At 41.1% G+C, this 17,701-nt stretch overlaps 1 protein-coding gene across 1 annotated transcript in view; it reads right to left on the reverse strand.

Annotated features, from left to right (window-relative positions):
• Window positions 1-405: 405 nt before the first annotated feature.
• POT1 (protection of telomeres 1) overlaps window positions 406-17,701 on the reverse strand; it is a 95,718-nt gene continuing 78,422 nt past the window's right edge. The window contains exons 15-20 of the mRNA XM_001508129.5: window positions 14,390-14,592; window positions 9,662-9,797; window positions 4,913-5,001; window positions 3,846-3,937; window positions 2,440-2,545; window positions 406-1,495 (exon numbers count right to left, since the gene is read on the reverse strand). Of these exons, the coding sequence (XP_001508179.3) occupies window positions 1,383-1,495; window positions 2,440-2,545; window positions 3,846-3,937; window positions 4,913-5,001; window positions 9,662-9,797; window positions 14,390-14,592 (739 nt within the window). The 3' untranslated portion in view covers window positions 406-1,382. The remainder of the gene's footprint in view (window positions 1,496-2,439; window positions 2,546-3,845; window positions 3,938-4,912; window positions 5,002-9,661; window positions 9,798-14,389; window positions 14,593-17,701) is intronic.

Raw genomic sequence — 17,701 nt, forward strand, 5'->3', positions numbered from 1 at the left:
CTGTACCTATTAGCTTCTGACTGGTTCTGTTATTGTAAAGAACATAACCTCGGGGATTATAACACTCTCATGTGACGTAGGGATATTTAAGTAACAGAGGGATCTGGTGATGTTTGGGTAAAACTTAAATGACTGCTCATTTTAGTGCTCTGATCATTTTATTATTTCAAATGACTCGGAGAACTATAATCCTAATGAAAGTTAATTTTGTAAATATTATCTACATTATTTAAAAGCTGAAAATGTCCTCTCCAGTGAAAAGCATCTATGGTCAATGTACCTAGACATATATGAAAGCATTTCTGATTTTGCATTTGGAAAAAATATCTTGAAATTCAAGGCAAAATTACACATTCATTTTTCCATTGTGGTACCACTTTGCGTAATGAATCTTTGCCCAGGAAATTGTTACTACTAATTTTATTTGTCTTATGAAAGGATAGAGAAAAGAACAGCAGATGAGAACTGAGAGCTACAATGGGAAATCTACCCCTTTAGTAAACATTTTTTATGACAACACAAATCTCATCTGATAAAAAGCGGACAATGTCACGCAGTTCAGACATGAATAATCTGTGGATTGACCTTTAAATGTGCAAAATCAGTCCATGGGAAGAAACAATAAAGATCTTTCCCTAGTGTACCTCTGTCAGCTTGACTGGTTGACAAAACACTAACTACAAGAACTATCTGGTTCATGTAAAGTAGGGTGGCTTTAAACAGCCTATCCTGTACAAACAAAACAGCAGTTTCTAAGCTGCGACATGTCAGTCCAATACCCTGGTTAACTAACCTCTTCTAATCCAATAATTGGGTGAATATCATCTGCATCGCTGACACGAAACTTAAGGCAGTAAATGAACCCTAGCCTCGTTGGCCACTGCTCCTTAAGAAAGGAAGAAAACTGATGCTTGATAAATGGAAATACTACAAAACCAAAAGAAATTGAATTGTAATGCTGATATTTTTTTCAGACTTTGCTACTAAAAACATTTTACTGAAGAATAAACATCCAAACACACTGCATGTCCTTCTCAGATGCCTCAAAAGTATCATTGATTCTGGCAGTATAATTGGGTAGCTTGAGGGATAAATCAATTTCTACTGACTCACTAACTGAGCGACCTAAGAGGCAAGATGGTAAAACATCAAAGCACCTTTAGGAACTGATATTAAATCAATCAGTTGAAACTCAGATGGGGAATGTAACTATCAAGACAAAATTCTTTTAATAATAAAATCCATCTGGATAAATATTTTACAATACATTAACAGTATATATATGTACATACATATATGATGAAACAGTTATATTTTCCCAAGAAAACAAAATCAGATGCTGTTATAGATTTACCACTTTGGAAATCCTGCCAACTGTAACACTAGATAAAGTCTTCTGCAACTACAGTGTCAAAGATTTGATAGCAAACTTGCTCTTCCTTTCCATTTCTGACATTATAAGATTTGATGAAGCACTCCAGCCAAGGGTGCGCATCTGTAAATCAAAAGCAAATTACATTTTACCATTAAAACTAGAAACACAAAATCGAAAATCTACTCAAGCGTAATAAACAACTAGCAAAATTAACTCATAATTCAAGTCTGCTGGGGGGAAAAAATCACTGAAACATTTGGTTTGATTTTCTTCATTGGAAACATATTTGAACACATGCACTGACTTTGCAGAGATTAGATTCCCAACTCCAGCCTTGCTCGACTGAATGAAAGGGCAGGTGGGTGGGAGAGTTATCTGGTCCAAAAATTGATCCCTGGCCACATCCTCTCTACTTCTTTGTTCAGAGTGGAGGGGAACCTGTCAGCCCAGCTTCCCTGTGGCACATATCAGAATGGAATTCCAGTTGTTTTTAGCCCAGGCCCACGCCCCGGCCTGGCACACATCCCTCGTTCAGCTGTTAGGGGTGCAGCTCACAGTCAACACTTTAGAGGTGACGATACTGCTGGTGAACTGGGATCCTGCTCCTTGCCCACATAACTTCAAGAAAAATTTTCTAGAATTCCTACACGTCAATCTGATACACATCAGCCTCCCAACTCTAACATATATCAGTCAAAGTAGAGAAGTAGAGATGATGATTATCACAGGGGAGATGACAGTTGAGACAGCTGCCTTTGTCTCCATATTTCCTCCAGGATTATTTAAATGCAAATTTCTTCACCAGCTGGCTGGGCTATGAACTGTGAGCTTGTACAAGGGGTGTATTCATTCAATTCATTCAATCGTATTTACTGAGTGCTTACTGTGCACACAGCACTGCACTAAGTGCTTGGGAGAGTACAATGTAACAGTAAACAAGCACATTCCCAGTCCACAATGAGCTCACAGTCTAAGTGCCAAGGTAAACCCTCTTCTAGTTACATAGGATTATTTTTGAGAATTCCAGTGAAAAATAATTTGAAGCTGTTAATTTGATTCCCTACCTATTTTTTTTCCTGGTGGACAAAGCATACTCATGATCATTTCCAGATTTTTCTGAAGGTCATTACTGGACAGAATCTCTGATGCAGGAATCTGAAAGAAGTTTTCCTAAGGATAAAAGAAAGCTGTCAATATGATGGAAAAGCAAAGCAACGAAGACCCCCACCCAGACAACAATAAAAGCTATCACAAACTAGGAAAGACCATTAAGTGCTTAGAGCCCAAGCCCACTATTTGCTGATTCTCAGATAACTTAAAGCATGCTGAAATTAACAAAAATAACTGTCCATGTGTTAAAAGGTAATAATGGTGAGGAAGAGGAGCCAGATACCCTAACCCGTCAACTGCTTTCAAATTAATTTTATAATTTACATCCCCAGAGAGGATCTCAGCAATGTACATTTCTGAAGCACGTCACACAAATGAAAGGGCACTGTGGGTCAGAATAATGATCCGTCCAGTCTGGGATGCTGCCTCCAAAATCGGCAAAAGGATGCTTAGAGCCCAGCAGGATGGATAGTTGCCTCCTTGGCATCCAACTGCATGGCTTTGGTTTGCTTAACATCATTAATTTTCTAATGACTCATCATGAACCTATCATCCATGAATCAATCTAAATCTCCTCTGATTCCACTCATTTTCTAACTTTTCACTTTAGGAGTCCACTGTGGCCCTCGTGTTCACAAGTTATCCATCCCCTTCTTTAACTTACAGATATTTGCTGTCAAAATCAAAAGACATCACCCACAGTGTAAATAAATGTTTCCTTTTATTTGGACCATACCATATTCAAAACCTAAATGGGTACCATGGATGGTATGAAATTTGGAAAACAATAATTCCGTATTCTCCCCCATCCACCCCTTCCAAAATTTGGGGGATTTCAATTTCTACCCCCTCTCATTTCTAGCCTTTTGAGATTGATGTCAATCACCAAAATGATTAAAAACCAAATTCAAGATCCCTCTAATTTACACATAATTCAGCTAAAGATAAGGATATAATATTCTATTCTAATTGATTCAGTGAAAGTGTTAGTACTTGAATTTTCAATGAGAGTTATATCAAATTCTCAATGGTCATGATCTTCCAACTAGGTAATGAAGCAACTATAAAACAGAGTGACTGACACCTCGGAAAGTCTCTTGTTTACTATTTTAGGGTAGATTCAATGTTATTTTAACAATATGAAACATCTGAAGGATCTTTCTGAACCCCTCCTTGGATTTGGAACTAGTATAAAACAAAAATCCCAAACTTCTCAAAGATTCTTAAGAAAAATAATAGTAAAATTTTATGCTACAAATTTTTAATCCTCAGTTATCTACAATACCAAAAACTTCTGCATCTTCATAAATCTAACGGCAATCTTGCTGCTAAATATGAAATCAATAATCAAGCTACTTACAGAGTCCATCAGATAAGTTTCCAGCATTCCTGTTCCATCATCAAGAATAAACTTCATAACAAAGACATACAGGAGTGGTTCAATACCCAAAACTAGTGAGAAATAAATGGTTAACCTTTTGATAAAGGATTTTAGACAGCAGGCATACAACTGAATTGAAATGGTTTTGTAATACTAATAGCTATAATAATAATAATGATGACGGCATTTGTTAAGCGCTTACTATGTGCCAAGCACTGTTCTAAGCACTGGGGTAGATACAGGGTAATCAGGTTGTCCCACATGGGGCTTATACTTTTAATTTCCATTTTACAGATGAAGTAGCTGAGGCAGAGAAGCTAAATGATTAAATGATTTGCCCAAGGTCACCCACCAGATAAGTGGCAGAGGCGGGATTAGAACGCACATACTCTGACTCCTAAGCCACGCTGCTTTTAGCTATAAAACACTAACTTGAATTGGGATTAGACAAGGTTCATAGAAACAGATTATTGAATTTAAAATACTGGGGTTCACATAAACAAATTAACCTATTGTCTACAGCATACACTGCAAATTTTCCTTAGCAGTCCGAGATAGGTTGTATATGCCCTTTAAGACCAGAGAACAGTTCTTTCACAACAGTCAGAATAGAAAGTGGCAGGAAGAGTGAGGAGTTTAGGTGAGTAGTTGGTTGGGGGGTAAGCATGATTTTAGGATAATGCTACTTTGAAACTCTCTTTCAAAACCCACAGTTTCTGATATTCCCTTTCCAAAAATGATTATGGGGAAGGGTAGAGAAGAGGGTGGGGGGGAAAAAAGAGTTGGGGTGGAAGGAGAAGAGAAGGAGAAAAAAAAAGAAAGCGAGAGGGCAAAGATAACAGGAACGCCATCCATCCTTTATCTTCCCTTCCTCTTGCCTCACACATAAATGCCATTGTACTCATCTCCTGTAGTTGTCCCAGGAAGAATCCCAGACTCTTCATAACCTTGAAGGCATGTCAGTGTCATGTCTATTTGATATTCTTTTATAGCCCCCTTAAAAATAATACTATGAGGGTTAAAAAGCTAATAAAATGTCAGCTCACCTTGGGCCACTGCAGCAGGCACCCATGCTGCTTCTTCAGCAAGTGAATTCAGATTCTGTATAGTCTTTAGATTAGAGCACAGCTTGCACCTGACGATAGGAAAGGAAATATAGATTAGTAAAATAGTTCAAATTCCTGCATTTTGAAAATACTGTTTCTTTGGCACAGACCATTTATACACAAAAATTTCTTAGATAGCTGCGGGGATCTGCCCATTGAATGGAGAGGAACACAGTGTTCTCCCTTCATGCTCCACTAGGCTGCCTCTCTCCCTTAATGGGGACCAGAAAAAAAATGCTGATGTAGCTGCTTCCTGGCCAATTTCTGCCATTCCCTCTCTTACCTTAGGCTTGGTTCCTTTTCAGATGCAGCTTGGACTAGTGGATAGAACACAGGCCCGGGAGTCCAAAGGACCTGGGTTCTAATCCCAGCTCCACCATCTGTCAGCTGTGTGCCCGTCTCTGTGCCTCAGTTACCTCTTTTGTAAAATAGGGATTAAGACCATGACCCCCATCTGGGACAGGGACAGTGTTCAACCCAATTTACTTGTATCCACCCCAGAGCTTAGTACAGTGCTTGGCACATAGTAAGTGCTTAACAAATACCATTATTATTACTATTATTATTAAATGGCCCTGCAGAGCCAGTCACTGGAAGGTCTCACTGGAGTTTTCATTCCACTTCACATAAGCGAATTAAAGGCTTTTGAGTGCCATCCCAAAGCCAGGGAGGAAAGACATAAGGGTAGATGCATAATTTTCTCTCTCAAGGTAGTTCTAAGGCTTTTCTGTGGGGAAAGGAGGAGAAATATCCCCCTACCATCCAGCATACAATTCCACATTTTGGTTTTAAAAAGAGTCATGCTCGAGGAAGGGAGCTCCATCACCCTGCCAGCATTCCCATTTTGCTCCCATCAAAGGAAATGACCAGGCCACGGGCCACTGGTGCAAAGAGTGGAGTGCGGGCACCGGAGAACAGAAAAGAGGAAGGGATACGAAGAAAATACAAGGAAGAGCAATTACGACAGGCAGGGCAGGGGAAAACAGGTAGAGGCTGAAAAGGATCAAAAGGTCTTACAGAGGAGAAATCTTAGAGAATACACAATTGCAAGAAAAGACAGACACCACCACAGCTGAAAGCAAAGGACAGCATGTGGGCATAATGAAGACATATATTAGGAGGGGGTGGGGACCTGAGAGAGTAGAGGACAGAAGCACAGGTCAGAGAGAATGGGGACAAATTTTCCAATGGAAGAGTGGAGAGTTGAGAAATGTCAAAGGCAGGGGAGACAAGAAGAGTGACAGGGAAAAAGAGATGAATATTGATAGGATTGGGGAAAGAGGAAAAGAATCTGACCAAGGTGGAGAAACAATATTTCGGCTATTGCTGATTAAGAGCATATTATTCAGTCTAAGATTAAAACTTCTTACGTTTCAAGTGAATTTCTATCAGATGAGAAAATTTCATCTAAAACAGAACATCACAAACTCTTTTTGGAACTCCCACTAATCATTCCAACTACAATGGCCTGCTGGAAGAAGACTCGATGATAGGCATCTATGCAATGACATCTTAATCTCATAATAGTAGTTTCAGTTTAACAGCACTGACAGTTCTGATTTATGATAATAACAATTGTGGCATTTACTCTTGCTTATTGCGTGCCTACCACTGTACTTAGCACTGGAGTTGCCCCATTAGGTCAGACACAAGTTCCTTTCCCACCTGAGATTCACAGTTTAAGTAGAAGGGAGAACAGGTATTAGATTAGGTAGATCAGGAACTATTTCACCGAAGAGAAGGCTAAGACACAAAGAAGTTAAGTGAATTTCCCAGGGTATCACAGCTGGCAAATGGCAGAGTCAGGAACAGAACCCAGGTCCCCTGATTCCCAAGCACATGCTGTTTCCAATAGGCTACACTTCTATTTCTCCTATCATATTCTGTTTTCTCTGATCTTTGACACTCACACTTTTCTACTTAAAACACACTCTGAACTCAAGTCATACACCTTTGCTTATAAATAGATAGAAACCTGGCATCGTCTAAAACTGGTAGTCCATTTTTAGATCTGCTATGGCAAAACATGTGGCTCATCTCATTGAATGCAGTATGCTCAATTAGGGAACAGAAGACAAATGTGTCTAAGCGCAAACTGCCCCAGTTACAGAGAAACCACCTGTAACATGGCAGTATAACAAAGTCAACCCAATTAATGTTGTCAATTCAGGTTCCCACAAAAAAATCTTCTACATGTTCAGTTATCCATGGCATGAATTTTTAAGCTACGATAAAAATGCCCTAGAAATGACTGCTGTGCCAATGATAACTGTAGATTTAATAGGAAATAAAAATCTCAACTTCATGAAACATTAATGTGGATGTCCCAGTCTAGGCAGGAATAACTCCTCACCCATATAAAATGAATTTATTTACAGGTACCACTTTGTACATTCTCTCTACTGGAATTGCCTTTTGACCTCATGTTAAATAAGACATTTTCTTCCAAGGGCTTAGTTGGAAGTGGAGGGGTTCTACAAAGGAAGTGTCTTTCAATGAAAAACAGCACCCCAACACAGGTAGAAGCTGAAAAGGATCAAAAGGACTTGCAGAGCAGAAATCTTAGGGAATACATGATTGCAAGAAAAGACAGACAACACCACAGCTGGAAGCAAAGGATAGCGTATGGGCATAATGAAGAGGCATATTAGGAGGGGGTGGGGACCCTGCATGCCAAGCATTTAAGGGATGATTCATTCGATAGTATTTATTGAGCGCTTACTATGTGCAGAGCACTGTACTAAGCGCTTGGGATGAACAAGTCGGCAACAGATAGAGACGGTCCCTGCCGTTTGACGGGCTTACAGTCTAATCGGGGGAGACGGACAGACAAGAACAATGGCACTAAACAGCGTCAAGGGGAAGAACATCTCGTAAAAACAATGGCAACTAAATAGAATCAAAGCGATGTACAATTCATTAACAAAATAAATAGGGTAACGAAAATATATACAGTTGAGCGGACAAGTACAGTGCTGTGGGGATGGGAAGGGAGAGGTGGAGGAGCAGAGGGAAAAGGGGAAAATGAGGCTTTAGCTGCGGAGAGGTAAAGGGGGGATGGCAGAGGGAGTAGAGGGGGAAGAGGAGCTCAGTCTGGGAACGCCTCTTGGAGGAGGTGATTTTTAAGTAGGGTTTTGAAGAGGGAAAGAGAATCAGTTTGGCGGAGGTGAGGAGGGAGGGCGTTCCGGGACCGCGGGAGGACGTGACCCAGGGGTCGACGGCGGGATAGGCGAGACCGAGGGACGGTGAGGAGGTGGGCGGCAGAGGAGCGGAGCGTGCGGGGTGGGCGGTAGAAAGAGAGAAGGGAGGAGAGGTAGGAAGGGGCAAGGTGATGGAGAGCCTTGAAGCCTAGAGTGAGGAGTTTTTGTTTGGAGCGGAGGTCGATAGGCAACCACTGGAGTTGTTTAAGAAGGGGAGTGACATGCCCAGATCGTTTCTGCAGGAAGATGAGCCGGGCAGCGGAGTGAAGAATAGACCGGAGCGGGGCGAGAGAGGAGGAAGGGAGGTCAGAGAGAAGGCTGACACAGTAGTCTAGCCGGGATATAACAAGAACCCGTAGCAGTAAGGTAGCCGTTTGGGTGGAGAGGAAAGGGCGGATCTTGGCGATATTGTAGAGGTGAAACCGGCAGGTCTTGGTAACGGATAGGATGTGTGGGGTGAACAAGAGGGACGAGTCAAGGATGACACCGAGATTGCGGGCCTGAGAGACGGGAAGGATGGTCATGCCATCCACGGTGATAGAGAAGTCTGGGAGAGGACCGGGTTTGGGAGGGAAGATGAGGAGCTCAGTCTTGCTCATGTTGAGTTTTAGGTGGCGGGCCGACATCCAGGTGGAGACGTCCCGGAGGCAGGAGGAGATGCGAGCCTGAAGGGAGGGGGAGAGGACAGGGGCGGAGATGTAGATCTGCGTGTCATCTGCGTAGAGATGGTAGTCAAAGCCGTGAGAGCGGATGAGTTCACCGAGGGAGTGAGTGTAAATGGAGAACAGAAGAGGGCCAAGAACTGACCCTTGAGGAACTCCAACAGTTAAAGGATGGGAGGGGGAGGAGGCTCCAGCGTAGGAGACCGAGAATGATCGGCCAGAGAGGTAAGAGGAGAACCAGGAGAGGACAGAGTCCGTGAAGCCAAGGTGAGATAAGGTATGGAGGAGGAGGGGATGGTCGACAGTGTCAAAGGCAGCAGAGAGGTCAAGGAGGATCAGAATGGAGTAGGAGCCATTGGATTTGGCAAGAAGGAGGTCATGGGTGACCTTAGAGAGAGCAGTCTCGGTAGAGTGGAGGGGACGGAAGCCAGATTGGAGGGGGTCTAGGAGAGAATGGGAGTTAAGGAATTCTAGGCATCGATTGTAGACGACTCGTTCTAGGATTTTGGAAAGGAAGGGTAGTAGGGAGATAGGACGATAACTGGAGGGGGAAGTGGGGTCAAGAGTGGGTTTTTTTAGGATGGGGGAGACGTGGGCATGTTTGAAGGCAGAGGGGAAGGAGCCCTTGGAGATTGAGTGATGATTTGTCAATTTCCTACACCTATCATATATGTCATCTTTGCAACTTTCACAGTCCCCATATGCAATTTGAAAACCCAATCTCAGCACAGATAAATCATTAATTGCCTTTGATAGCTATTGAGTCACCAATAGGAAAATAACCTTTATGCAATTTTTGTTGCACAATTAACCATTTCCAAACTTACCCATAGTGCCATGTTTTTCCTTGGATTAGGAATGGTGCTTCAAGGTCTAGGAGCAGGAGGTCTTCCTCATCAGATGTCACAGGAATAATGCTTTGAAATTTCCTGGAGAGTTTGCAGATTTCATTCAGCGTTCCTCCTATTGTACAGGAAGAAATTCTTTAAAAATACAATTTTTAAATAATTCTTTTTGCAAGTTTTAAAGAGGTCATTTACAGAGTAGAATCACAGCTCCCTGGAACTCTAGGCTGAGTGAGTAGTGCCTGTGTGCCTAACAAAAAAAAAAAAAAAAACCCAAAACACTAGGTTACAGGAAATCCATTTCTGGATATTCCTGCCTGCCTTCAAAAGCATAATTATTCTCCTGCAGAGGGCTCCACCAGATGCCCTCTTGGAGTCCCTTCTAATCTACGATTTTCTGGTTCCCAGGTGGCCAGTGGTTGAAATAAGACATTCCCTGAAAACTCATACTCATGTTTATTAAATTTTACATTGAATGACGTTTAGTACAAGTTAGGTTACCAAAGAAAGAATCCCACAGAGAAACCCTGATGGACAAGAATTTCATTATCTTATATAAACCATCATGGTCTAAAGTAGTTTTCAAAAATGAACACGAACCATTTTACTATCTGCTTTTTAATATATTTTAACAACGGTGTACAGTTTTGGGTGTCACAATACCCTTGGATTTCTTGCAATCACTTCTATAAACAAGTATGTAAATTCATTACAAATCCTTAAACATAAATCATGGTAATCATCTGAGAGTTGCACAAAACGGCACTGCACACCACATAAAGAGAAATCCCACTTTTTCAGTGGTTCTTCAATGTGACTCATTTGGTTGTCAATGTCAGATAGAATCTAAAGGACTTTCTGATAAGCATAAATTTCTTATGGATTTTAAGGCCTAAGTCTCCTTCAACTACCAAGATTTAAAATGGATTCATTTTTTAAATCGGTTTTGATTTCTGAAGTGATTTATGGTGTAGAAACTCAAATCTCATCATCTTAGCACCCTGGTCGAAATGTGGAAACATCATCATCATCAGTAAACTTAGTAAGCACTTATAGCTTACAAGATACTGCTATATGCCAGGATCATTATATGATATTCAATTAGAACATGGACCAGGGCACATAAGGGGCTGACGATTTAGTAATAGTACCAATTATTGAAGAGCCCCTAGTTGCACTGTGCAAGGTCCTTGGAAAGTACCAAACAATGAAGTGACTCATTTCCTGCCCACAAGGAACTTAAACTCTAATGAGGGAGGCATACATAAATGTGAAAGATTAAGCACACAGAACAAAGGCAATATAATCCCAACAGCAAGAACACTGGTTTGAATTCAACAACTCGTAACTGACAGCTGAAAGAATATGTAAGCATTAATTCTGTCTGAGATATTTTAAGTACAATAGCTTCACCTCAAAATTTTCACATTTAAAGATCTCCCCAAGAGTGTTGCCCTTCATTTGGCAAACATGTTGCCTTGATGCCCAGTTGTCCACTGTTTATTATGGGTTCTGCTCATTGGCACCAAGAAGTCACTGATATGGCATTTAGCAGAATTCTGCAAACCTAGCCATAGTGGTCAACTGCTGAAAACTCCACTCACTGTTTCTATCTCATAGAAAGGCTCAGTGTTTCTAAGTCAAATAGTACTTTGGAAAGTTGGATCAGTTTGGACCAGTTGAAAAACAGAGAGTAACTCTGTCTAATTATATACAATTTACAGATGATAAAAGTTTTTCTTTCTTTTCTTTGAGTTTCTCTATGGAAGATACTTTTGAAATACATATGATTAGAAACATTAAAATATAAACTCTATCTTCTAATATTCAAATATGAATTAGGTTGACATTTTTGTCTTGAATAGTCAAGAGTAATCCTCTGGGTAAAAGGAAGAGGAACTCCATTGATCCCTGTAGTTCAACTCTATGAATAAATGCAGCTATTTAAAGAATTAGCAAAATTGTTAAAAATCTGTTCCTTTCATTCTATAAAACAGATGGAGGAAACAGATATTTGATTGGGTAGCAGAGCAGTAAATGGTTGCTGTGGAAATTGTATCAGAAAGAGAAGAAAATTATCTCAGGTGAAGAAGAATCAGCATGAGCAGATGGACGCTAAAAAAGCCAAACAAATTTGTTTTGAGGCACATTTTTTTAAAGCTTCAAACAATTGGACAAAGATAGATTTTAAAATTACAGGACATAAAATTATATCATGTTTGGTCAAATGCCTGTGCTTCTATTTTTTTCTTCACTCCCACCCTCATCTACAGAATTTACTGTAATGATTTAAACTCTCTGGATATTGTAGAAGGAAATCTTTTATAATCCCGACAACTTTTATAAAATGTCCAGTGCTTGGTCATTATTCACTTGGCTAGTCCTGTGCTTGGTCATTATTTATGTGGCCAATTCGTTCTCATTTAAAAGACCACATAACTACCCACTGTTGCTGCTGGTGCAATGATGTTCAAGAACAAAAACCACACAAACACAAGAGAAGAAAGATCAGAGACTTTACCAATTTGAAGGTACCAAGAATCCTGAAAATGGCCAAGGAACCCACTAATTGGCCACATCCCCAAGAAAGAAAGGTAAATAATTTAACCAATTTGAGGATAAAAAGAATGCTACTTGCTTAATATTTCAGGCAATTTTTTTTTCCTTTGGACAGACAAAAAGGAAAAACTGGCAAATCAGTATAGTGAAAAGGTATAAGTTATTTTAATCATTTTTCTGTACATAACTCATCTTTTAGTAAAAGTAGAATGATTGGAAAGCCAAATATGAATTGAGGAAATAGTATAAAGATGCCTAAAAGTCCAGGCTAGATTCACCTCAGCTATGCCTGATGAGATGTATTCTAAGAATTGTAAGGACATGGTGGCTGTTATCGCAGAACTACTGATCCTTATTTTTGAGACTTCATATGGAGAATAGGGAAAGTCCCTGAGGAATGGAATAAGACAGATGCTATGCTCCCACCTTTAGACAAAGAAAATGGTGTTGTTGTGACACTTAAAGAGTGGTCTCCACAGCAATTCTCGGGAAGATATTAGAACAAATGATCAAATAAAATCAATTTGAAATGATCTAGAAGGACAATTTGTACTGGAAGTAACTAATGACACTTTGGAAGAACAAATCAAACGGATCTATTTGATTTCCTTCCTTCTACAATAATACACAGCACAAGGATTTTCCCATTATTAGCTGGTCAACAATAATTTGGGATGTTAACAGAGAAAGCTTCCTCTGAATTCAAGACAGTTTTGTCATTACTCAAAGAGTTGATGATTTTAAGACATTTAAAGGGGTAATGATGCTAGGAAGGCCATGGGAGTGGAGGAGAATCTTAGGCTATCCTTAAACAACCCTTCTCTGATTTGAAGTATGGGTGTCTTATGGGTGTAGGACTTTGGGGTGGAGATAAAATGTAAAGGGAAAGAATCACAGAATAAAGGCCCCCAAATAACAAAACAGATAACAAACCATTACTTAGTTTTTCCTCCCATCCTAATATCTCTCATATACACCGCGTAATGGTGTCGGGGTCAAACTGGCAGAAGTAGAAGAATTTTTTTGCATATTTTTTTTTTTTTACTGAATTCATTTGTAATGGTTTCCTGTATAGTGACTTCCTCTTTAGATTGTAAGCTTGTTATAGGTGGGGAACGTATCTACTAATTCTGTTGTGCTGTACTCTCCCAAGTGCTTATACAGTGCTCTGCACATAGTAAGCACTCAATAAATACCACAGATTGATTGTCTCCCCACCAGAGCTCTACTACTTGAACTTCAGTATTTCTTAAAGCTAGCTGAGAACAGTTCTCAATGGGATTAGCATTCCTTCACATATCTCCCAGAATGCATTTTTTTACTATGAGTTTCACAAAGAAGGTGCTGGAGGAATGAGGTAATGGTCTTTGCAGCAATGCACACCTATCTGGATTCAGCATGACGTGGGGTAGAAGGAATGATCTGTGTGTACGCGTGTGGTGTCAGGCATGGGGTATTACAGCGCAGATTTTCTTTAGTGTGGGGTTCCTTAGGAACACAACACCTGCATTTTAGGAGCACTTGGTTTTCCCAAAGAGCTAAAGAGACAATTTTTTCCTTCTATAACTGTTCTTGGGAATAAAGAAGAAAACTTCAAAGGGATTTTATTGTATAGATACTGTTAAATACACACTGATCGTTGTCCAAATGTGACCTTGACTGAAAATCAGGGTGCCAAAATACCCACACTGTTAATGTTCTCTATTCCTACTCTTTAATTAAAACTCAGCTTGCTTTTTTTTTTTGCAACATTCCCCTTTCCATCCCATCCCCAAAAGACTAGAAAAACCAGGCTTTAGTTTAAGTTTTATGAAACAATACTGACATCCAGAGGCCAAATTGATAATAGCTGCCCCTAAAAAGGAAGCCCAGGATTTCTTGAGCTCAGGTTTGACATTAGGTTTGTCCAATGTAAGAGCTGAGTTCAAACGTACATATAATCAGATTTTTATTGCACCACAGCCTCAAAATAAGCTTCTGATACTGGCTTGAAATATGAAGATTTCGATTTTATAACTTTAGTTTTACATGGATATTTCAAGCGTTAAACCCAACTTTATCAAAAATAAATTTAACTCTTAACACTGACTGTTAAACTTTAACACATCTGGAATCAGCAGAAGTTGCTCAATATCAATGACAATAACTCACCTTCAATCAAAATCAAGCTGTCTTCGGGATTTTGGAGAATTCCATTATTTTTTACAAAATGAATTACTATTTTTCTTTCTCCATTTTTGGTATTCCACATGTCTGAATCATACAATGATGTATTTTGTAGTTTGGAATTTGGACTCTTTGCAGCACTCTCTCGCAAAATTAAATCAAAGTCACTCTCATCAGGGACTTCTTGCCTAAAAACATGTCACAACCAATAAGTAAATAAGAGATCTGCTTTAGAAGAAGTTTGGAAGAGTAATGCTGGTCTCAATTCTAGTAGTAAAGATATTCATTGACTGTCCACTGAGTGCAATGCATTATACTAAGTGCCAGAGAAAGTACAACTATGCCTATTATTAGGCCCTAATAGTGATTAGGCACTTGCTGTGGCGTAGCATTACCTTTTTCTGATGGCAACTCAACAGAGTATTACAGTAGGGTATGTTTCATCTTTGCAGACTGGAGTTCTAATCTATTCAGCCTAGCCTGCTTTAGTTGTTCTGCCTACCTTTCTCCAGTTCCGTTATGTCCGTTACAAGATGTGGTGACCAGAGTTACACACAGTATTCCAGTTCCTGGATCCCATGACTTGTTCAGTGACAAACCTATGCTTTTTACTTGTTTTTCAAGATCTTGTTCCTGTGATTCTAAATCATTTTCATTCATTCATTCACCCATTCAATCCTATTTATTGAGCGCTTACTGTGTGCAGAGTACTGTATTAAGCGCTTGGAAAGTACAATACAGCAATAAAGAGAGACAAGCCCTACCCACAATGGGCTTACTGTCTGGGGTGGGGTGGGGTGAGGGGGGAAACTGACATTAAAACAAGTAAACAAGCATCAATATAAATAGAATTATAGATATATACATATATACATAAGTGCCATAGGGTGGGGAAAGGGGGAGGAAGAGCAAAGGAAGAAAGTTGAGGTGACATGGCTAATGCTTCAATCTTACAACTGTATTCATTAAAAAAACAAACCTCAAGCAAACTGCCTTTTAATTGCTTTGAAATAAGTCTCTGAAATGCCCATCCTTTCTATGGCAATACCAAATATATTATAGGGACACTCCATTACTAAGCCCCTTTTAATCGCCAATATTTTGAAAATGGAAATGAGAGTCTCACTCGCTGACAATGTTCCAACCAAATCCCCTCCACATGAGGACAGTATACTTCCTGTTTTCAATGTATTCCTCCAATGACCCAAATTCCAAAATGGGACTTTTCTGATTATCATGGTGCTCCCACTCCCATCTTCCTGGCTAGTGGGGTGCAGAGTTTGGGATTTTAATTTTTTTCTCCCTTAATCCATCACTGGCTACAAGGGTCACTTCCATATATTATTCCACTCTGATAGGGCACTGCATGACAATGACTGCTAATCAATCAGAATGTGAGGTGTTTCTTGTAGCACATGATTTGGGCTGCATTAGGTGAGAATGGACAGCCTGGTTAAGGAGAGCTTAGGGAGATGGGATCTGGATTCAGCTTCATTTGGAGAGGTCTTTAAACATCAGAATGGCATCTGAAGGAAAGGGATGGTTTGCGGCAGATAATTACTAGGATCAGGCCTTCAAAATCTGCCCAGAAAATCATTACCAAGAAGTAAATTTCAGCCATAGGGAAATTGGGCTCAATTTGAAAACTAATAAAGTACTCCTCAGGAAATTCCAATGTTTTTGAAGCTCTTTTTTAAAAAAAAATTAAATTAAATCAGGCCTAAATTGTGACAGGGTTGTGACTTAACAATAGCTATTTCAGGTTGTTTTTTGTTTTCCCCAAAGAAGGCTACATTTCTGGGGGAAAATAATTCTACACTCTCAATGCACAGCTCTAAATCAGTGGTTCCCAAATTAAGTGCCAGATCCCCCTGGGGGGATTGTGGGTGCTCTGCAGAGGAGCGGGTCTAGAGCTAATTTGGAAAGGAATGGAAACAATTTGGAAGCAGGGAGGCCTAGTGGAAAGACCACAGGCCTGGGAGTCAGAAGACCTGAGTTCTAAACCTGGCTCTGCTCTTGCCTCTTTTGTCACCTTGGGCAAGCCACCTTGGGCGGCTCCTTCCCCGCTGCCTTCAAACATGCCCACGTCTCCCCCATCCTAAAAAAACCCGCTCTTGACCCCACTTCCCCCTCCAGTTATCGCCCTATCTCCCTACTACCCTTCCTTTCCAAAATCCTAGAACGAGTCGTCTACAATCGATGCTTAGAATTCCTTAACTCCCATTCTCTCCTAGACCCCCTCCAATCTGGCTTCCGTCCCCTCCACTCTACCGAGACTGCTCTCTCTAAGGTCACCCATGACCTCCTTCTTGCCAAATCCAATGGCTCCTACTCCATTCTGATCCTCCTTGACCTCTCTGCTGCCTTTGACACTGTCGACCATCCCCTTCTCCTCCATACCTTATCTCACCTTGGCTTCACGGACTCCGTCCACTCCTGGTTCTCCTCTTACCTCTCTGGCCGGTCATTCTCGGTCTCCTACGCTGGAGCCTCCTCCCCCTCCCATCCTTTAACTGTTGGAGTTCCTCAAGGGTCAGTTCTTGGCCCTCTTCTGTTCTCCATTTACACTCACTCCCTCGGTGAACTCATCCGCTCTCACGGCTTTGACTACCATCTCTACGCAGATGACACGCAGATCTACATCTCCGCCCCTGTCCTCTCCCCCTCCCTTCAGGCTCGCATCTCCTCCTGCCTCCGGGACGTCTCCACCTGGATGTCGGCCCGCCACCTAAAACTCAACATGAGCAAGACTGAGCTCCTCATCTTCCCTCCCAAACCCGGTCCTCTCCCAGACTTCTCTATCACTGTGGATGGCACGACCATCCTTCCCGTCTCTCAGGCCCGCAATCTCGGTGTCATCCTTGACTCGTCTCTCTCGTTCACCCCACACATCCTATCTGTTACCGAGACCTGCCGGTTTCACCTCTACAATATCGCCAAGATCCGCCCTTTCCTCTCCACCCAAACGGCTACCTTACTGCTACGGGCTCTCGTTATATCCCGGCTAGACTACTGTGTCAGCCTTCTCTCTGACCTCCTTTCCTCCTCTCTCGCCCCGCTCCAGTCTATTCTTCACTCCGCTGCCCGGCTCATCTTCCTACAGAAACGATCTGGGCATGTCACTCCCCTTCTTAAACAACTCCAGTGGTTGCCTATCAACCTCCGCTCCAAACAAAAACTCCTCACTCTAGGCTTCAAGGCTCTACATCATCTTGCCCCTTCCTACCTCTCCTCCCTTCTCTCTTTCTACCACCCACCCCGCACGCTCCGCTCCTCTGCCGCCCACCTCCTCTGCCG

Source organism: Ornithorhynchus anatinus, chromosome 10 (assembly GCF_004115215.2).
Source record: "Ornithorhynchus anatinus isolate Pmale09 chromosome 10, mOrnAna1.pri.v4, whole genome shotgun sequence".
Lineage (NCBI taxonomy): Eukaryota > Metazoa > Chordata > Mammalia > Monotremata > Ornithorhynchidae > Ornithorhynchus > Ornithorhynchus anatinus.